Below are 23,225 nucleotides of genomic sequence, written 5' to 3' on the forward strand. Positions count from 1 at the left end.
AAATTCATGACTGATTTTATAATGTTATTTTAAATGACAGAAATATCTCGGTGTAATATGTCAATATGATATGTCATTTCCCCAATAAATCCAGATGTCATTTCCCCAATAAATCAAGATGTCATTTCACCTATAAAACCAGATGTCATTTCACCAATAAAACCAGATGTCATTTCACCAATAAAACCAGATGACATTTCACCAATGAAACCTGCAGATCTCATTTCACCAATAAAACCAGATGACATTTCACCAATGAAACCTAAATGTCATTTCACAAATTAAACCAGATGTCATTTCACCAATGAAACCAGATGACATTTCACCAATAAAACCAGATGACATTTCACCAATGAAACCTAAATGTCATTTCACAAATTAAACCAGATGTCATTTCACCAATAAAACCAGATGTCATTTCACCAATGAAACCAGATGTCATTTCACCTATAAAACCAGATCTCATTTCACCAATAAAACAAGATGACATTTCACCAATAAAACCAGATGACATTTCACCAATGAAACCTAAATGCCATTTCACAAATTAAACCAGATGTCATTTCACCAATAAAACCAGATGTCATTTCACCAATGAAACCAGATGACATTTTACCAATAAAACCAGATGTCTTTTCACCAAATAAACCAGATGACATTTCACCAATGAAACCAGATGTCATTTCACCAATTAAACCAGATGTCATTTCACCAATTAAACCAGATGACATTTCACCAATAAAACCTTCAGATGCCTGTCTTTAAATATTTTGTTTGTTCTTCATAGCTTTGATTTGACTTTTGGTACAGTGGTCTGAATCGGAATTTCACAACTGACAAGTCTATTACAGTAAATTGTTATCATCTTCATGAAAGTACATCCGTCTATAATCTTTAAAGGAGAAGGTAAGAAAAAACTCCTTACCCCATGACACACCGAGGGGTTGACAAACCTGCTTGTCCGATCGTCCAGGACAAGTAAATAAGAGATATTAACTTAAAATAATGAAAGAAAACAGTCTTGTTCGACTCGACATGTTGAATTTTGATGTTAATGCTAAATATTTCAAGGGGTTTGGGTCAATAGAAAAAAAAGCAATAAAATTCTAAAGCTGTAAAAACTTGTAATGTTAAACAGATATGAAAGTCTGTTTCTTGTGTGACACAGATCAAGTGATTGTTCTAAAGTGCTGACTTGAGTGACAATTCCGAAAACTAAAGTAGACAACATGCAAGCATGAGTTAATGCTGCCAGAAAAAAAAACTCAGCAGTGAAAATGAAACTACGAAAAGAAAAAAAAACCTTTCAGATGAGGAGTTCCAAAGCAAGAAAAAAGAATATTTATTGGCTTGAAAAATTGAAAAAGAGAGTTCAAAATTTTACAATAAAATATGAGGATATTGATGCATGGTGAAGTAAATATTCTCAACTTTTAAACAGTTTTATGATATTGGAATATTGGGATCTCCAATGAAAGTTACTTGATATCTTTGTCACCCACCTGACGAAATCAAGCACTCGGTCATTGGATCATTGCAACCTCGACCTCCAGGTCAAAGGTCAATGGAGTGTACAGAATGCAGATTGCCTAGTAAGGGAGAAATCTTAAGTTTTTGTTCACAAAAACAATGCCTGGTTTATTATGTATTTGCCAGGGTAGATTTAACAGCTGTAGAGATAATTTCCTAACAATTATCGGACATGTTCAGACTTCAGCATATATACCCTATAAATATCAAAGCTCACAAAATTTATAACCTCACAAGTCATATGGACAAGTGAACACCAGTGTTTCTAATTCTAACAGCAACTGCCATAATAAATCACCAGGACTGCCCCAAGAAAAGTATAAATGGATATCAAATTTGCACTTCAAAGCTTAATTTGTTGTCCAGTGTTGGATTATCATGCAAAGTTACGAAGTTTGTTGCTTATGATGAAGTTAAATGTTCATGTATTGGGGCCGTGGTGGCCGAGTGGTTAAGGTGTCCCGACACTTTATCACTAGCCCTCAACCTCTGGGTTGTGAGTTCGAAACCCATGTTGGGGCAGTTGCCTGGTACTGACCGTAGATAGGTGGGGATTTTTGTTTTACGGTACTCCGGCTTTCCTCCAGCTTCAAAACCTGGCACGTCCTTAAATGACCCTGGTTGTTAACAGGACGTTAAACAAATTAAACCAAATCATGTATACAAAATACCAAAACGATATGTATAGAGAAAGAAACTTGTGGTATGAACTCGGGGCTAAAACAGGGTTAAAACTAAAACACAGAAACACTGTTATTTTCTATGTGAATTTTGAAGCTCATAAAAGATATAATTTCATTTAAAAAGTATAGATCAAACATTATCTGTTTATTATGTTCAGATTTTTATAAAATTTCTTCAAAACTTGTTTTGCCTGCATGATTATAAAATTGTGTTTCAGCTGATAAAAGATGTACAGTTCAGAATATCTTTCTCATCAAAATGATCTTAAGATACACGCACAGGTATTAATCCTTTCGTGTGATTTGGACTTCAAGGAGATGACGGTATTATACGATGATAGATGTGGGGGTGTACTATAGAGAACCCTCGACCCTTTAAACTACTCATATATCTGTTGTGTATAAGTGAAAATAATGACTTTGGAAGACTCAAACTGAAAGGTTATGTTCGTATGTATTCTAAACTGTGAATTTTACTGTAAATACCAAGTTATATATAAATGGCAGTTGATTTCAAGAAGATCTATTGCTTGACAAGGTTATAGATTCTCGGGGAACATGGGGGGGGGGAATTTATCTCTGAAGCTTGATTCAGTTGATATATAGGGGATATCCATCCTTTTTTAAGATGTCTAGAAACTTAGATATTGTTTATTGGTTTAGTCCCATCTTAACGAGATGGCGGTTGTTACTCTATTTTGATGTATCTTCTACCCTGACAAGTTCAAAACTGAACTTATATCTATTCTGTTATAATCCGAGGGAGGAAATGTACACTATCTCTGATTTAATGATAGAGTGTGGGCTTTTTACGGTATGTTAAATTACTTTTGTTGGAAATTTTATTGAACAGCAATATGATATGGGTGGATTTGTCTTAAGTTTGTTTACTGCATTCCAAAAATTATCTATGACTCAAAAAGTGTGTCAGAAGGTCAAGGTTATTTGTCATAGGTCCAGAGGTATATATATATATATATAACCCTTGTGCTCCTTCATTGGGTTCGTACCAGTTGTATTTAATAATGGAACGCACTGTACCAGCAGAACCGAACCAGTTCTCGTGGATTGTTTTTGTCAAACATACCACTTGGATCCAAGGTGGCGAAACTTCAAGATTTCTTATGTCACGCAAGTGCAATTTTTGTTAAAAGGAGAGATGGACTCTCATTTGTGATAAATTATTTAAAATTACATATGTCAATGTTTGACAGAACTATTCGGGAATTGATTTTCATCTGTTAGGTTGTAAAAAAAGGAAAATTAGCGGTTTATATGTTTGTCGCCATGATGGCCGCCATCTTGGGAACTCATTTGAGTTTCATTTGCGTTCTGTATTATACGGTACTGTACCTTCTTTGGTACAACTGTTATGAACTCAATAAAGAAACACGGATATTTAAAGTCCCTACAGCCAATTATAGGGTCTTACGGAACTATTCAGGCCACATGTCCTAGCTGGTTCAGTCAAAATAAATTGGATGGCTTCAGTCAATAAACGAGCTCGAATCTCAATTGAAATCATTTGGAATTTTGAGCCATAGTTTCCCAAAATGTATAGTTTACTCCTGAAAATTCCATTTCTAATATTCTAACAAAATCAGTAAAGAAAAACGAGAAAAAAAAAATTTTGCTCTAGCCATTCCTGGCTAGATTTGTATAAATAAAATCATAAATAAATGTATTTTTAGATATGAATAATACGACCATTTATAAATGTGATAATTTTTCCCACCATGCAATGTTGTGCGTGCAGTACTGATGGCTGTCAGAAACACTGAATACCAAATGAACCTGGTTGGTACAATAGATATTAACATGTTTGAAAAGTGCATGTAAACTTAATAGCAAAAAACTTGCACTTGTGTACTTTGAGTTTTGAAATATAATCAAGATTAATCAGTTAGACGTTAAATCAAACAAAAAAATTATCTTCACGCAATGATTGGAGTATTGTTTCTTGGTTTTTCAAAGACAAGATCCTTTTTCAAGCTTTTTCTAGAACCGGATCTTGCTTTCCATTTGCTATAGAAACACACTGGTTCAGGAGCATGTGTCACCATATCAAATGCATTGTCTGTATGGATAGAATTTACACTGAGTAGTATTTGATGTTCAAGTTATGGTTGGAGTACAAACCTGTAAGCTTATTTAAAGAGGTACTAAAGATGTTGAAAATGAAATGTTGAAAAAGAATGCAGGTCAAGTAAGAGATTATTAATGGGTAATTTATTTCCTCCCGGGAGGAGAGCCCAAATTCCCGTATTTTGTAATTCCCTCCGGTATTTTTGCAGACGCCATTTTTGTTTACAATTCAGTAGTTATTCTCGCGACATTTAATGAGATTTGGCTAAATTTAGCGATCACGTGACCCATCTGTTCACGTGATCACTCAATCAAAATGGCGCCTGTTGGACACGGCTTTCACACGAACCTCTGGCTAGTGTAATGTTTGCGCTAGAATATCTATCACCATGAAATAAAGGCAAGTCGCTTAAAACAACTTTAACCCTCTTTGCTAACAGATTTGAATTATTCTTTTAGGACAATACTTTGATGATGGTAATTGATACAGAGCCTGGTCGGGGGGGGGGGGGGTCTGAGTTGTGGGGATGTATTGCCTTAGTAATATCAATATCAAGTATGCTTGTTTTTCTTTGGTGAAGCTGAGAGTTATAGAGGTCTTAAAGTTGATGGTGTAAAAAATTTAAATTTGTTTTTTTTAACACCTTCGCTATCAAAACAAAACTGCTGACATTATATTCCAATCACAATTTATGAAAAAAAATGTAATTTATAATTGCACATAAACACTCACACATAGTATATGATTGATTAAAAAATGTCTGGGATCTAGACGAACCCTGCCCTTCACTAACACTGAATTGACTTTGCCATATTAACACCCACTGCCGAGACTGCAGATGATTTTAAGTTCGATCCACAGACTATTACGACTGTTAACTCCCTCGAGTATGGATATATACCATATTTATCAAGCTATATAAACCCTGGGTGAAGAAACATGTAACCCACTGACTCTAGAAAGTCACAGAGTGGCCTCGTAACAGGACAACGAGATGCAAAAAAGTAACATCTCATGATGGAATTCTTTAGCTGAACTATGAATTGGTGTGAATGTTCATGAGTGATGATGATGATGATGATGATGATGATGATATGATGATGATGATGATGATGATGATGTTTGTTTTTTTTTAAAGAAAAGTAAAACTTCATGTGTAGGTTCCCCTTGGTGATTAGTTGAGCTAATCATATTTAGTTTTTTGATCAGAAAAACTAAATGTCCGACAGGCAGCCATCTTGGATTTTGAGAATTGAAGATTGTTATCGCTGTTTCTTGAAAAGTACTGCAAGGATGTTTTTCAAACTTCACATCTGCAAAGTTCCACATGTTCATGTTATCAGATTTTATTAAGAGGAAAAAAAGAGAGAAGGAAAAAGTAGAGAAAAGGTCAGTCTGACATAAAACCAATAGAGATCATTAAATGGTGGGCGCCAAAATCCCTTTGGGATCTCTTGTTGATTGCTCATTCTGCCAAAAAAAAATTATATGCTGTCCAGGGGAAAAGAGACTGATGCTGAATGCTGATTTTTTTTTTGGCCATAAACATACACCGCTGGTCTTCTGCTTTTTTTCATTCCTCTACTAATTGCCAAATCAAACCATTATCATTTTCTTCTTTAAATTTTTTTCACTTTTATTGGATTGAGTTGACCTTAGGGGGCTATTAACTTGTCCATGAAATCCGAGGTGCTTCACAAATGCCCAGCAGATTCTATAAAATCTGAAGAAGCCAAAAAGTGAGTCACTTGACTCTTAAGTTGCCTGGATGTATGGCGTTAGTTTAACGTTGGAAATCATTTATAGAATCAAAAGCAAATAAATTAGGAACGAGCGCAATTTTAATTTTGAATGGTTCGCTTTGCACCATTATCAGTTACACACCTGTATTAATTGGCATGTCACAGGTGTGGTGTGAAGTTTTGATTTATTTTTATTATACAAATATTGTACATGATCGATGTTTATTATAATAAATTTTCTATAATGACCAGGGAAGCTTGTGAATGTGTTGTTCAATTATGATAATTAAATGACATCGCTGGTACAGGCTCAGCATAATAGTCTATGGGTACTTGTTGTAACAACCAGGGAGGGGAGGGGGGGGGGGGGGGGGGGGGGGGGGGGGTCATACAAAACAAATTCTGTATTGTGGTAGATGAAATGTTGGTTAGAAATTTTAAGAAATAATCTAAAATCAAATCACCAAATTAATTTTCGATCAACACAATCTGAAAGTTGCATTTCTTCCAAGTTTATGATTCTGATATTTCATATTCTCAAAACTCAACTTTCATATATTTCCTTGACATGAAGTACCATTAAAACTCCAGTTAGTGTTTAAAAAAAAAAACCCACCTGATGCCTTTTTCATGGGCAATTAATGGTACATGGTTGGTACATGCTCATTAAAAGGTAATGAATTTTAACTTGAGGGGCCTTTAATGGTCTTTAATTGGGTACACCAATATGTCTGAATCACGGAATATACTGTTACAATACTGCTGTGTCTGGTATTCAAATTAAAGGAGTGTACAGCCATATTACAAAATTAGTCTATAATATACACCATGGTGGTGTATTTTTTCGTGTTTTAATTTGTTTTTATAAACATTAAAACAGATTTTGGACAGCAGTTAATAGATTGGTTCGTTTTAATTATGCACTTGTGCTGTTCAGCGGAGACTTGCTGTCGCGCAAAGTTCGTGTTAATACCTTGTAGAGTTCTAGATCATCACCAAGGCTGGGGTCTCGGAAACATGTCGCTCAAATTTCATTGGGAACAGGAAACTTGTAAAATCCCAGCGGGGTACAAGATTTGTGAGGCAGTGGCTGCATTCAATGCGAGAATTAAACCCACCCCGTCCTTCATAACTTGTTCAAATGGCCATTGTTGATCACCATGCAAATTTGATTGGATTCAAACTCTGTCTTCTTCATGGAAAACAGATTTAATTCAAGGTTAAGTTGGAGAAAATTTGCTTCAAATACAAGAACAGCTTTTGTTTTACTCAGTTAGCTGTTTTCCAATTATTTCAAGTGATTTCGGTGATCAAAGTTAATGATTATTTTATTTCTTTCTTTAAATCGATCATTTAAGTGTTAACATTTGAGCTTTTATATATTGAGTGGGAGGTGACAAAATTTTAATTAAGGGCGAAATGTTTCTGTTGGCAATATTATATACGCTAAGTAAATAATCAATCAGCATCAAGTCTGTTACTATGTCATCTATATATGTCTTCATTTACATAACCACTACTCTCCTTTAGAGGCCACGGTGGCCGAGTGGTTAAGGTGTCCCAACACACTTTCATAACTAGCCCTCCACCTCTGGGTCACGAGTTTGATACCCATGTTGGGCAGTGACTGCCAGGTACTGACCGTAGGTCGGTGGTTTTTCTCCGGTACCCCGGCCTTCCTCCACCTCCAAACCTGGCACGTCCTTAAATGACCCTGGCTGTTAATAAGACTTTAAATAAAATAAACCAAACCACTTCTTTCATGGATTAACCTTCTGACTGCCATGCACTTGGATGTCTCATAGATTTCACCAGAACTTACTGCAGTGTAAGTATGGAAGTGATGAGAATTATATAAAGTTTGTACGAAATGTCTAAATTTATGGTTTGAACATTTGAACCCTAAAAATCAATCACTTTAATCTTGGTTAAAAAGAATGTGATCCTATTACCAATTTAGCTAAAAGATGAGAGGAAAGGGGAACACCTTGTCTTAATCCAAGCAACGCAAATATAAGTAATATGTGCTTTCCCATTTCACCATGTCCCAACTGCCAGGAAAAACCAAAACCTGAGAAATTACTGTATTTATCTGCAAATAAGCCCCTGCTCACAAATAAGGCCCCATCAGAATCATTAATTTTAAAACAGTAAGCTCAAATAAAGTCAAATTGGTTCACAAATTAATGAGCTCTCCACAGACATCAATACTAACATTTTACACTAGTGTAGAGGCTTATTTGAGGATACACTAAAGTAGGGGCTTATTTGAGGATACACAAAGTAGGGGCTTATTTGAAGATACACTAGGGGAGGGGCTTATTTGAGGATACACTAAGGGGGGAGCTTATTTGAGGATACACAAAGTAGGGGCTTATTTGAGGATACACTAGGGGAGGGGCTTATTTGAAGATACACTAGGGGAGGGGCTTATTTGAGGATACACCAGGGGAGGGGCTTATTTGAGGATACACTAAGGGGGGAGCTTATTTGAGAATACACTAAAGAAGGGGCTAATATTTGAGGATACACTAGGGGAGGGGCTGATTTGAGGATAAACTAAGGGGGGAGCTTATTTGAGGATACACTAAAGAAGGGGCTTATTTGAGGATACACTAGGGGAGGGGCTTATTTGAGGATACACTAAGGGGGGAGCTTATTTGAGGATACACTAAAGGAGGGGCTTATTTGAGGATACACTAAAGGAGGGGCTTATTTGAGGATACACTAGGAGAGGGGTTATTTGAGGATTATAAGATCAGTTACTAACAGCAAATATGGCCGTTGTGAATTGTGTACTGGAAACTGGAAGAGGTGATCTTTATAGACAGGCTTTGGGCCAACTCTCATCAAATGAATACAGTAGGCATAACATTATAGCATGTTAAGACACTCAAGGTCAAACTGAAGGTGAGTGATAACAGGGAAGGACACAACCATATATTGATTGATTTACCTGAAGAAATTTGTTTGTAAAAATGAAAAAAAAAGATTAAGATGATATTAACTTGATTAGGTCAGGCAATCGACCAACAGGATAAAGATATTTTCTGCTAAAAAGTAATGAAAATAATTTGTAATTTTGTAGCTTTAATTGAATTTAGCAAAGGATGTTGAATACAAAAGATTAAAATCTACATATTTTAATTAAATCTGTACAGTGTCACTAATTGTACATGTAGCTGCTGATTCTCAAAAAATATTGAGACAGACGCAATAGATGGTATTGTCGTTGACAATATAAAAGCGTCGCCATGGCAACAGAAATAACATGGTTAGATTATGTGGTAGATTGTGGATGATAAAATCGACACGTTTTCTCACGTCTCCTACACTAATCACATGTGACCTTATCTCTTGGTAAAACGCTACATCAGCTAAATGGATTGTGCCATGAAATCTTGCTAGTTGTGTAAAATATCATGACAAAGATGCAGATTGCTTTGAACATCATGTAAAGAAGAACAAATTGACATTGGCGGCCAATATTTGTGTTTTCAAGGATCAATACTAAATTTGTTAGAACAGGGAAAGTCAAGTCCTGTCCTGACAGGAATCGAACCCAGTTCACCAGTGAAATCCACAACTCTATACCAACTGAGGCCGTTTCATATTAGTCAAGGAGAATTTAATTATATAACAAAATAACAAGCCATGCTGCCCAAGTCCATTTTTACATAATTGATGTTGTAAAACAGAAGGTAGGAATATGATTTATAAAGATGTTAGAGGTCATAACTTGATAGATATTAGAGGTCACAACCTGATTGGTGTTAGAGGTCATGACCCGATTGATGTAAGAGGTCATGACCTGATTGATGTTAGAGGTCACAACCTGATTGATGTTAGAGGTCACAACCTGATTGATGTAAGAGGTCTAGACCTGATTGATGTTAGAGGTCACGACCTGATTAATGTTAGAGGTCACAACCTGATTGATGTTAGAGGTTAGAGGTCACAACCTGATTGATGTTAGAGGTCACAACCTGATTGATGATAGAGGTTAGAGGTCACAACCTGATTGATGTTAGAGGTCACAACCTGATTGATGATAGAGGTCACTACTTGGTTGAGATTAAAGGTCATGACCTGACTGATCTTCAATGTTGCTGTAGATTAGCATCTGGTAATGATTAAATACCTGGTCAACTAGATCGTATAATGGATAAGAATCAGGGAAGAAATTGAATTTTCTGCATGGGTAATGGATTTCACTTATAGGATATGGACAGGTCAGTTCCTAGTAAGTGATTCAAGTCTAATCAATATCATCTGACAACAACTGCCTCTGAAAAATGGATCGATCTACAGTTTTCATATTTCAATTGAAAAGATGCTTTTATATATGCAAATCTACATTTGAGACATAAAGTAGCTATAGGCCAATACAAATGTCTTACTGACTTTACAATGATTCCAATCTATTTAAAGCCTTAAGTTGACAGCTACAGGTATATTTTGTGCATTTAGCGTCTTATGAAGTTTTTCTTTGCCCTTTCTTTTTCATCATTCTATATCAAACTCCTGAATATCAAAATCATATCTGTAACCAGTCTGTTAACATTATCTATATATCTGTTAATGATGACCTGTACATTTCCATGGAGCCATAATTGATCTTCAGAGATTCTCACACTTGAAATTGTTCTGTTATATAACTTTCCCCTTGGTCTGTCTGTCTCTGATTACCAGTCAGTCCTCCTATACCATGCTGTATACACCCCCCCCCCCCTCCTCCCCCCCCCCCCCCCCCCCCCCCCCTCGGTCTGTCTCTGTCTGCTGTCTCTGTCTGTCTGTCTCTAATTACCAGTCCTCCTATACCATGCTGTATACCCCCACCCCTCCCCCTCGGTCTGTCTGTCTCTAATTACCAGTCCTCCTATACCATGCTGTATACCTCCCCCCCTCGGTCTGTCTGTCTCTAATTACCAGTCCTTCTATACCATGCTGTATATACCCCCCCCCCCCCCTCCCCCCCCCCCCCCCCCTCCCCCTCGGTCTGTCTGTCTCTAATTACCAGTCCTCTCCTATATAATGCTGTATACCCCCACCCCCCTCGGTCTCTCTGTCTCTAATTACCAGTCCTCCTATACCATGCTCTATTCCCCCACCCCTCCCCCTCGGTCTGTCTGTGCCATGCTCTATACAGCCCCCTTACTCACCTCCTTGACCCTTGGACTTTCTATCACAGTCAGTCCCTCCCCAAGCCCCTCTCCAACATTTCCTCCCCTAAATTCTCCATCCCAATAGTCCTCCTTCCCCATCAATTCTCCCAGCCTCACATCTAGCCCTCTTCAATATACCCAGACTTGACCCTCCTCTGCCTTCCATCACAGTTCATTCATTCAGTCCAATCATCCCTAGTTCAGTCAAGTAGCCATTATCCCTCCCTCACACTGTACCATCCCAGAAATAGTAAATGAGTTCCTCACGCTTGATTTGACTCGGAATGACTCATACTCGACACAAAGTCCATTAAGAGTCAAATAGTCCTTTAGGCCAGGATGTCATATTGATCCAAATTCCCTCAATCATTAATTATGCATAATTCATTTCAATTTGTATCCTAACGTAAAAGGAAATTTTATTGTATAGTTATGAATCAATTGTTGGTGATAAAAGTGATGATGAGTTTTTGTGTACGGAATCAATCATAACCTGTATAGGAGACAGATTTTATGTCGTCAGACCTGGTTAAAACCTGACTGTCATTGACGCTGATTTGATTGACATTTCTCACTGATCATAATTGCGACATTTCTAATCTCTAGCAAGTTCTGACAGAAGCATTAGCTTTAAATACGTTCCGTTGTTACTGCTTTTGTGTACAGCTCTGACTGTTGGATTATTGAGTACAGGTGTGGAATGAGAAGATACGGGTAGTTGATGTCCGCTTTAAATACGCTCTGTTGTAATTGCTTTTGTGTTCAGTACTGACTGTCAGATCATTGAGTACAGGTGTGGATCGAGAAGATATGGTAGTAAATGTCCACCACACATCACATACATGACAGCTATTAAGTATTTAATAGAGTGTTGGCTGATGGAATGGTTCATTAAGATTTAAGATGTGTTACATTGTAATTGATATGATATTGATCTCTATGTACAATGACTCCTTATATAATTAATTGTTTTACCGCCTTGTCATTTTTCTTGGGAAATTTGGACGTTGTAAAGAGGTTTGACAATAAATAAAAGGAGACATTGGATGATTTTTATAACAAGGTATTCCAATATTAGGGCACTAATATGTATTAATTGGCAGAAAGTGAGGTGGCAATAAAACGAAGGGCATTGTATCAAAGTTTTTTGAGTGTACTCTACTAATGATAAAGATGACTTTTTTTAAAGGCACATTGTCAAAATAACTTTGAAAATATTATCAGGCGTAATTTCTAAAACATATTATTAAAGATTTAAGATTTTCCTTTAATTATGAAAATTTTCCACAAATGTAGTTCGAAAGTACATACCGGATAAATCCATCCAAAACAATAACATTACAATTTTGTGGGCTTTACAAAAAAACATATATTGCTGACCTTATTAAGCAGAGCACTGCCCTAAATTGCTTAATCAGAATATTTTGTAACCCGTCTTGAGGCCCTGTAAATTGTTATCGTCAGCTTAGGCTTTGAAGTTGTGTAGTAACGTACGTCTCATTCAAGTAAATGAAACTTAATATAGCTCACTGATATGTTCCAATGTAAAACCCAATATTGATTAGAACAAAATGGAATAATATTCTCCAATTAAAAATTATATAGAAAGGAGGTAGCATAATCTTCCACACATATTTTTGTTTACATCGTAATCCATTTCCATTTTCGGAAAGTAGCGGTATGCAGACTTATGACTAAGTGGGCACATACGTAACTCCATTTGGCCATCTCCGTGAAGTATTTTCTACGAACATCCATCGAAGTATAAGCAGTGTTTTAATACCCTTTAACATATATATATATATAGAAGATATTCTATGGTATAGGCTCGTGTATTGTTCTATCGTAAACCCATTTCACTATTTATATAAAGTAATCATCATTTGATGAGTATGAAATCTACAGTTATAATAGTCACTTTAAATTTTATAGTTGGTTAAATGTTAAAAATAGAAAGTAAAACCACAATATGGTTTTATTTTTACACTTTCTTGCATACATTTACTACCAGATTATTTTCTCAGTTCTAAGTTTCCTGAGTTTGTCCCTGGTTTTGACAAGGTAATGCTAAACCTTCTTTAAAAGTCACAATTTCTCCATGTTAAGTTTAATGACATGTGCAATATGTTACTTGTAGGTAGCAATTGCTTTATCTTTTACACATATTCATGGTAACCATCTCTTTATGGTGACTTACCTCTGCATACAACTGTAGTATCATATAGGTTTCAGCTGTGGAGGACTTCACCATGCCCAAATGATATCTGGTAGTGCTCGATAAAACATAATGAGAATATACATTAGGCCAGTTTTGCCTTCAGCAGTGATGTTGCTAAACTAATGGGTTGTTTAGCAAAAGAAAAAAATAATAATAATAAAACGTTGTCCTTTTATAGAAATGATTATTTGATGCGTCGAGGGGCCTTTAGATTACTGCCCGTAGTCCACATTATATTGTTTGTCTCATCCAATACACATCATGTAGAATTTCCAGTAGGCTTAATCGATAATATACATGTAATTGTCTAACTATACATTTTATATCTCGATCCTAAATTACATTGTATATATCCTAAATACCTTGTATATCTTCTAATTACACATTGTATATCTCCTAACTACAATTCATTTCTCCTAATAACATTGTATATATCCTAAATACCTTGCATAATCCAAATACATTGTATATCTCCTGATTACACATTGTATATCTCCTGATTACATATTGTATATCTCCTAATTACACATTGTATATCTCCTGATTACACATTGTATATCTCCTAATTACATATTGTATTAATCCTAATTACATATTGTATATCTCCTAATTACATATTGTATATCTCCTAATTACACACTGAATATCTCCTAATCACACATTGAATATCTCCTGATTACACATTGTATATCTCCTAATTACACATTGTATATCTCCTGATTACACATTGTATATCTCCTAATTACACATTGTATATCTCCTAATTACACATTGTATATCTCCTGATTACACATTGTATATCTCCTAATTACATATTGTATTAATCCTAATTACATATCGTATATTGCCCAGTAATGCCACAAATATCTGCTTCTGTCAGATACATGGGTTTAAGTAACTTACGTAACATGGTCCAGTTATATAGAAAGAAAATTGATGGAAGCATACTGTAGGATCATTTAATGTCGCTGTAAATAACATCAGCCAGAATGATATCAAACACAGATCTGTTAATATATTCTCCTGACACTATAAATACAGATGTACCTCATGATCATCAGCATATTAAAATGTCAATCAGATATGTCCTCTGAGGACGATTGTTTTAAATCGATTCCTAATAATAGATTCTGATCAGTGTCCGTACATATAAGGCTGCCATGTTTATCCATTGATAAGAACAGAGGGAGAGGAGAAAGTCATGGGTTAACATGATCGAGTTGGCAATCAGCAATAAATAGGAGAGGGCATGGTCAAGTAGATGAATCCATACCTTTTCACGTCAGATCTGGGAATCAAACCCCGGCCGCCTAGGTGAAAGGCGAGTGTGTTATCACTGTGCCACCTGACCACTTAAGCAAATGATAGGTGGGCATTTTTCTAGAACAATAATATAGAATTTAAAAAAATGTCCATCAGTGTTTTAAAAAAATACAAGTAAGCAAAGATTTTTTTTTTTTATTTTTTTTTAAATTTTAGAAATTGGCCTCAGAGCTTGTAATAAGTTCTAATTTCAAAATGAATGAAAAAGATGTTTATTGTTAAGCTATTCTTTAAATTGTCTTTGCAACATTTATTAGAATATAGAGAAATAACTAGAATAGTAAACTAACTGATTTTAATATCAATTAAATTAGAGGTGAAAATACTTCGGAGATATCTTTCACATCAGGGAGATTGGTATTTTATGGTAAATATGAAGTAGCTATTTTGTTGCTATTTTAAAGCTATTTCTATTTTGTAGCTATTTCCTTGAGTTAATTACACATGGAAGAGATGCTTCCTATACACTAGAAAATAAAGGAATGTCTTAAGATTTGAAAAACAAGTATATACATACACTTCTACTGAAGGTGTGATAATGTAGGACTTACAGGTGGGAAAAGGCAGGAATTCTCCAGGTGAGGGTTCCCCCATCCACAGTAAAACATCAGTGTCTTTTGAATACCTGTGTGATCGTACTGCCATTAAACCCATAAAATAACATCAATTCTCAGGTAGTGAAATCTTCTAACTTTAATTTGATATAAAATTTCACATCATTTGAACTTCAAATGAGCAATTGAGGAAATGGAGTCACTTAAGTAACAACATATTAGTAAAATATTCAGTTGTGCGAGTCCTACAAGTACGTAGCATGAACAGATTATCTATCCTTTATGCCAAGTGGTTAGCCAGTTCGGAGCTGGTGGATCCAATTGCATTCCTTTAAAATTGCAGAGACAGTTGCTGATTATCCGAACCCCTACAGCGGCCATTGGGGACCTGTACCTGCATGTTGATATGCCATGTATGACTCGGCATGTTGAAGTGTCTTGCTAATGGCAAGTTCTGTCTGATGGGACAGTGATCTTTGATCCTCAATGTTATTGAGTGAGTGGTGTTTTGGTCTCCCCAACATACTGCATGTGACACATGGCACAATTAATTAGGTACATTACATTGGCCGATGTGGAGGAAACTGGCCGGAGGATGTGGAGGAAACTGTCCGGAGGATGTGGTAGTTCTGTCCATTGGTCTCACAACTTGAATGATCTGCTGCTGTGAGTGTACTATGATAAGACTCTGACTGTTACATGTCTTGAAACAGCCAGAGCAGTAGTATGAGAGGGTGTATAGGTAGCATATTGCTGACTGCCAAATCGTTTGATGTTTTTTGTCTGTGGTATAAGCTAGCATTGGTGGTTGAGGGAATATACCCTCATGTTCACTGGATGAGAACTGGAAAAAACAGGACAACAATTCAGATATTATTACTAAATAGAGAGCCAATTTGAATATACATTTCTCAACACGGTTTTTCTTTATCAATTAAGGGGGCCGCGGTGGCCGAGTGGTTAAGGTGTCCCGACACTTTATCATCAGCCCTTCACCTCTAGGTTGCGAGTTCAAAACCTACGTGGGGCAGTTGCCAGGTACTGACCATAGGCCGGTGATTTTCTCCGGATACTCTGGCTTTCCTCCACCTCCAAAACCTGGCACGTCCTTAAATGACCCTGGCTGTTAATAGGACGTTAAACAAACCAAACCAAACTAAGTAAAATGTTTTCTTAACTTTATCAAACATCACCTGATCTACTTTTTAGGCCGATCATCTGACCTGAAGGATTAGAATGACCTCGACACATTGTGCCCCATGAGCTGACTGTGTGTAAGCTTTTAACATTTCAAACTTTGATCTTCTCAAGTTGCACTGGTCTGAAATCCAAGATGGCTGCCATGGCTTCCATCTTAAAAAAACAAATTTCTTCTCAAGTACCACTGCATGGTGGAATTCAGCTCAAGCTTGCATGAAATTATCCTGAGATGGTCTTGACTAAGTGTTATTTTTCAATTTCGTCTGAAATCCAAGATGGCTGCCATTTTCAAAAACACATTTCAAACTTAATTCTTCTCAATTTCCACCAATGGGATTCAACTCAAACTTGCCTAAAATGATGGTTCTGACCAAGTGTAATTTTTATGTTTGGGGTTGCTCAGTAATCCAAGATGGCCATCATCCATTAACAGACAGTATTGCACGTACAATTCAAATTATTGTCAGTACCACTTATATACTGCTGGTTAGTGTGTGTTCTATAATAGTACCAGTTTTTTTTTTTTTTAAGTCAGATGACCATTACGGCCCAATAGGCCTCTTGTTTTGTATAAGAATCTAATTTCATTGAAATACAAAAAGCACAAATCATATTGATTTCTTTCATTTTCATTTCACAACAACAATTAATTAGATAAATAAATATGTATGATATGATTACTGTAAATGTACATATTTTAGTGGCAATCTGATTTTAACACTTTTCGCGCTAATTAATGCACTTTCTTTACACTGTTCTATATAAAATAAAATTGGTGTGCCAATTCATCAGTGCGCTGAATCTGTTGAAATTAAGAAATATGCTTAAAATTGAGTGTACTTAATAAAGTATTTTAATAGTAATTTCATTAGAGACATATATCAATAAATCATTTTATAAAATGGTATTTCATGTAAAACAGATATAGTTATATTAAATAACAATGACAATGGCACATGCTTGTAAAAATATTCCAATACCTATCGCAGTATAATATTGTCCTTGTGTACATATCGCAATACATTACATTACTCTAAAACTGTATCGCGGCAGCCGTAGAATATATAGCAGATTTCTATAAGGTTTTCATTCAGAATATCTGAATAAAAAAAAATGTAGCGAAGTTGATATAAAAACTCACCAGAACATTACAGGGTTAATTTCTCAATCACGTGTGTTAACAGTTTTACAATGTTAAAATTACCAATCCTAAAAGCATGGCTTAGCGCTGCGTCTTAGATAGGCTTTAGTGCTGAAATGCTCTATTGCTTGAGATGCTCTGAAGAATTGAGACAGAATTTGCACAGGATTGAAGGATTGCTATCAGTTCCGTTGTTTTTCTTTCCAACCAAGTTATCTTGTTAAATGAAATCAAAAAGCAATTTGAGCTGCAGAATTCGATAATTCTTTAATGTGGCCATTGTCCTTTCAGTACCTTAAAGATCGAGTGAACAGAGTTTGTGAGACTTGAACTGATTGAATTACAAGGGGATTTTTTTCGTAGAAAACAACTTGTATGAAACTCTAACAGTTGTTATGAAATTGGATTGGGGAATAGAAATTACATCAAAATTGCTCCAATTTTGAAAAGAATGATGAAGATTCTGATGACGATGGCGATAATGGAAATTATGGTTAGTTGTAGAATAGTTAAAACTATCCTAAGGCCGTAATGTCAGAAACCCGGCCAATTGCCATATCTGTAGTGGAATGGTTGATGTTGGTTCTGGACGCCTTCCAATGTTAAAAATGGTCTAGTTTCCTGATCATATTACATTACACTTTTGAAAATAATGAATGTGATTTATTTGAAATTGGCACTAGCTGTACAATGTTGAGAAAATTGCTCAAGTTTTCCAGAGATTTCCTGTAAAATCATTACAGATGCTTTCCTTTCCAAAGTGCCACCGAGTCACGAGATCACAGCCGTTCTTTTACTGTCGGAAATAATCAATTGTTGCTGCCATTAATCGTTACCAAACGTTGAATCGTAAAGCTGACGAAGAAAAAAAAAGACAAACAATCTGAAAGCAACAGTTAAATGAACTATTTGTTTTTGTCTTCAATTTACAGAAGTGCTGGCTGTGACATTTGAGAGGTTTCCAAACGTCACCAGTTTGTAAATTTGGATCAGCAGGAGTCCAGATTTCTTCTCCTCGTCTGACTGGTGTTATGTTACTGATTCTGGATTGTCATGGAAGCTTGGTAACAGTTAACTAACCAAGAACGGCCTCCATCCGTATAAATATAGTTTCCCGACAACAGTGACCTGTCTATGTCCATACATATTATTAGAGCATGTGATCTACGGAGGTAGCTTAAATGGGTTCATGAATCAACTGTCCGGTGACTGGTATTAGCTGTCAAGCCAACGGTCAAGTCCAAACCCAATACTGTAATCTTATTCCTCAGATCTGTATAGTCTTAAGCTTTGTTGTACTGATTTAATAAATAACCCATTCAGACAATGTCGACAGGGAATATATAAAGCTCGGTAAACTAGACCTAAAATAATTCCTTCTTAATTGAAAATTAAGCGTAAAAATAGCGTTGAAATTACCGTTGAAATTACCGGCTGCTTGAGCAATTGGACGACATGGGGCGGATAGGTAGGGATATAAATGATAGCATTAAATGTTGTATTTACTGTCAATGATCCACAGTGGTCAGTCAGCGTGAAATGACAGCAGTGGCCATTGATTCATGTGTAATGGACTGGTATGTGTGGTGGAAAGGATATATCAGACACTTAGTCATCCATGCATGTCACGACCGTTGGGCCTACAGCAGCTACACGACTGTGTGTCTCCAGTGGCCATATTGCCGCTTACGCTTGTCAAGTTTTTCTCTCTCTCTCTCTTGTTTTGTGTCATATTAAAAGACGCCATGTATGGATCACTTCGTGTCGTTAACGGCATGTCGTTAGAAAATTAATTTCTGCTCAACATGAGTTCCCTTGACTGCATATATGTCTAAAGACAGCAATTTTTGTAATTTGCTTTTTAGGGTCAATAAAAGTAGATATATATTATATTTTTTTGAAACATAATAATTATTGACATAATATTTTTTTGAAAGGAAATTAAATTAATAATTTTAAAAAATATTAATCAAGAATGAAAGTTGAAATATAAATGTATATTGCCTGTCCATGACTCTGTTAGGATTTCATTCTGAATTGTACGTGTACTGTTCAAAATCTCTGTTTTAACGGACCTTAATGTCCTAGCTACTCGTGTGAGAACGTGTAGTCGAGTGATCTGCTGCACCACTCCCTTGGGACCCAGTAAATGGTCTGACCCTAGCCAACCCTTGTTGCTATTTACCTAAATAATGGATTAAGCTGTAAAACATTGTTACACCGTTGTATATCCTTCTGACAATAGCATGCAACTGAATTTTTTTTTTTTTTTTTTTTGTGAGAGAGAAAATGCAACGTAGCTGTAAGCCTAATTGTTCCATATGCATGGCTAAATTTGTCATTCACAAAAAGTTTATGGATATTGACTCTTTGATAAAAAGGAAAAAAATACTCATGATTAGTTTAGGGTTTTCTGCATGATCACCATACAGAACCAATCTGCTGTCCTAAAATAGTTCAATATTTCTGCATGAGTTCAGTATGGAACTAACAGATCTTGCCTTGTCCCTCAGAAGCCATTCAGAGGCCCGCTCCATCAGAAATGTTGAAGGATTTCCGAAGCCAGTGTCACAATTTCTGGAGTACAAACATAAATATTTCCAATCCAAATGGATGACCTGCTGTTTTAGAGTGGGTGGTGAATTATCCTAATTAATATATGACCTAAAGTATTAAAGAGATGTCCATTTTCTTGTGTTGATAGTCCCCTATCGGTGAAATCAGCGTGGCTATATAGGTTTTCTCTCCGTCAGTCTTGTACCTATATGTACGTATGTATACGTAATGCCGAACTCTGTCAACATTTTAGTGGCTTCATTCCTTGGGGGATTTCGATCAAACTTCACACTACGATAATTAGGGCCATATAATATCTCGGACAAATTTGGATTTCAAGGTTTTGGGGTCAAGGTCAAGGTCAAGGTCACTGTTACTATTCATAGTGGAGACCCGTAGGGGATGTGGATTCCTTTAACAATACCAAGTATGCTTGTTTTTAAAAACACCTTGCTAGTGCCTTTCAAATTAAAGTCTCCAAAAAAGCATGGCATGTATGTGTTTGACTGCACAAGTACAAAAATCCTGTATCATTTACAGAATGAAAAATCATTTTTGTAAAATCTAATGTTCTCAAAAGAGAAAATTGAGTTTCTGCCTATCCTGTAATTCTCGATCCTGAAGTATATTTGCTATAGAAGTTGTAGTATATTGTTTCAAACAATTTCAAACAGTCCCAAAATGTCAAAGCCATATCTGTGACAGTACAGCAATGGTAAGAGTATGATAATCTATTACTTGATGTGCCCGTATGTATCCTCGGGGAGAAGCCATTGTCTGGTTCGAATAGAGACATCAAAACCCTTATTTTCTGTTCTGTTAGTGATGCGTTTAGCTACAATATATCAGTTCTATTTTATGTCGAGGGAAGATTTGTTTTATGAATATACATATTGATTAGATTCAGTATCATGATCCGCTAGACTTTAGGAATTCTATATATAGGGTTTTAAATGAGTTTCTGTTTCCATGAGATTTATGAAACCCATCTCTCTAGCTCTTAATACTATGTTCATCGATCAGCAGATAAATTTTGTGTCATTTTCGATTTTTCAGCCAATGGTACTTGTGATTATGGCTATCTACATGAAGTGGTGTTAGTGTCCATGTGATATATTAATTAAGCTCGTTTGATATTCCAATTATATATCAATCACTTTAATGATTAGTCCTCTACCGATGAATCCAGCTTGGAGACTTAAGTTAATTCCTCTCCATCCGTCTTGTATATATATATGTACCGCGTGGGAGGTTTGTTATAGTGCTCTAGCTAACAGTTTTCCTACAGAGATTTTGATCAAACTTCGCACAATTATAAAAGGCAATATTATCCTGGACAAGCTTGGGTTTCAAGGTTGTTGGGTGAAAGTTAAGGTCATGCACTGTTACTAATTTTAGAAAATCCTTTATTAGCACTCTTAGAGATTTTATTCCTTGAGGAATGTTTTTCCAAATTTCACAGAATTGAAAAGGATCGTTATATCCAAAAAAATATTGAGTTTCAGGGTTGATAGGTTAACATCAAGGTCAGCGTTACTATTTTTAGAAAATCTTTGTCAGCGCTCTAGCGACTTTATTCCTTGAAGGATTTTGATCAAAGCAGATTTCACACAATTATAAAGGACCATGATATCTCAGACAAGTTTCTTTGCAATCATAACACTGTATAATACCTGCATGGTGTGGGTCAGTAGGGGAATATTTGTATTAATTTAACAGCTTGTTTCGTACATTTTACCCTAAGACTTAATTTGATGAGCTTGATAATTGTGAGGTCAATTTGACTCAAGTGTGAGATTCTGTTTATCACTTAAGTCATATACTAAATGACCTATATAGCTGTTGATAGAACATCTCAACTAAAAATTTCTGTCTGTAGAATATTCTCAAATCAAACATTTTATTTCTGGTCAGACAAACCTTAACTTTGACATTTGACTTTTGTGTTTTTCATTACAAAGAAAGCCATGAGAGGTCATATCACTGGGGAAATCTTTATAAAATATGATCACAATTATGTATATAACCAGCTGGGATAGGCTAGCATATATCTCAAAACTAACTATAAATATACAGAGTTGTGGCCCCTTTTACCAGGGACGATTTCATATACTCGTATTATCTATATATACAGCCAGCAACCAAGTATCGGTACATTAATGATACCTATGAAAATTGAGGTGACCCACTATAGTCAGCATTAAAACTCTTGGTATAATACCTTTTGTTTATTTGCTGAGTTTATCGCCTTGTGAACAGCCAGGGTCATATTGAGGCAGCTGGTCTCCTTGTAGTAGTTAGTGACTACCTCATTGAACAACATTTGGGAGGTACGTCACATGCCATCAAGAATGATTAGGGTAAAGTGTCCTACCCAAGGTCACAACCATGACAGCATAGACCAGCCCATTTCTCAGCTTCTCAAAAAATGCAAACCAACACTGTTAGGAAGTGTCAAACTACACACCTCACATTTTCACCTGAGGTTTTATGGCGTGCGCTCTAACAAACTAAGCAAAATGCATGGGCTAATGAATGTTTCCTTTTTATAATTGTAGATACCTGTATTGGGCTGACCAGTGGAATGGCCGAATTGAACGTGCGAGACTTAATGGGAAAGGACGAGAGGTGGTGGTCAACCAGGGTGTATACTGGTCAAATCAACTGGCACTCAGCATGGTGTTCAGGTATGTATAAACATATGGAGCAAACTTTTATTTGTTAGCTCACCTGCCTGAAGGGTTAGTGAGCTAATATGTCATGGTGGAGCATTTGGCATCCATCTGGCATCTGCATTTTTATCCATGGCCCAGAGACCTGATACTGGGCTTGCGCCATGCTGGTATGATGGGCTACCAAGTTTGTTGCAATAGGTGACCTTAACCTGCTTTCAAGGTCACATGGGGTCAAATGTCTTAAAACACTTTCAAGTAACCATTGTGACCAAGAGACCTGATATTGGGCATATAGCATGCTTGATATTGATCTTGACCTTGACCTACTTACAAGGTCACAGGGGTCAAATGT

General features: G+C 36.1%; 1 protein-coding gene across 1 annotated transcript in view; it reads left to right on the top strand.

Moving 5' to 3' along the window:
• Positions 1-23,225, top strand: part of LOC117337813 (low-density lipoprotein receptor-related protein 4-like) — a 170,870-nt gene that overhangs the window by 110,349 nt on the left and 37,296 nt on the right. Inside the window, exon 5 of the mRNA XM_033898935.1 lies at positions 22,757-22,885. Coding sequence (XP_033754826.1) covers positions 22,757-22,885 — 129 coding nt within the window. The remainder of the gene's footprint in view (positions 1-22,756; positions 22,886-23,225) is intronic.

This window comes from Pecten maximus, chromosome 11 (assembly GCF_902652985.1).
Source record: "Pecten maximus chromosome 11, xPecMax1.1, whole genome shotgun sequence".
Lineage (NCBI taxonomy): Eukaryota > Metazoa > Mollusca > Bivalvia > Pectinida > Pectinidae > Pecten > Pecten maximus.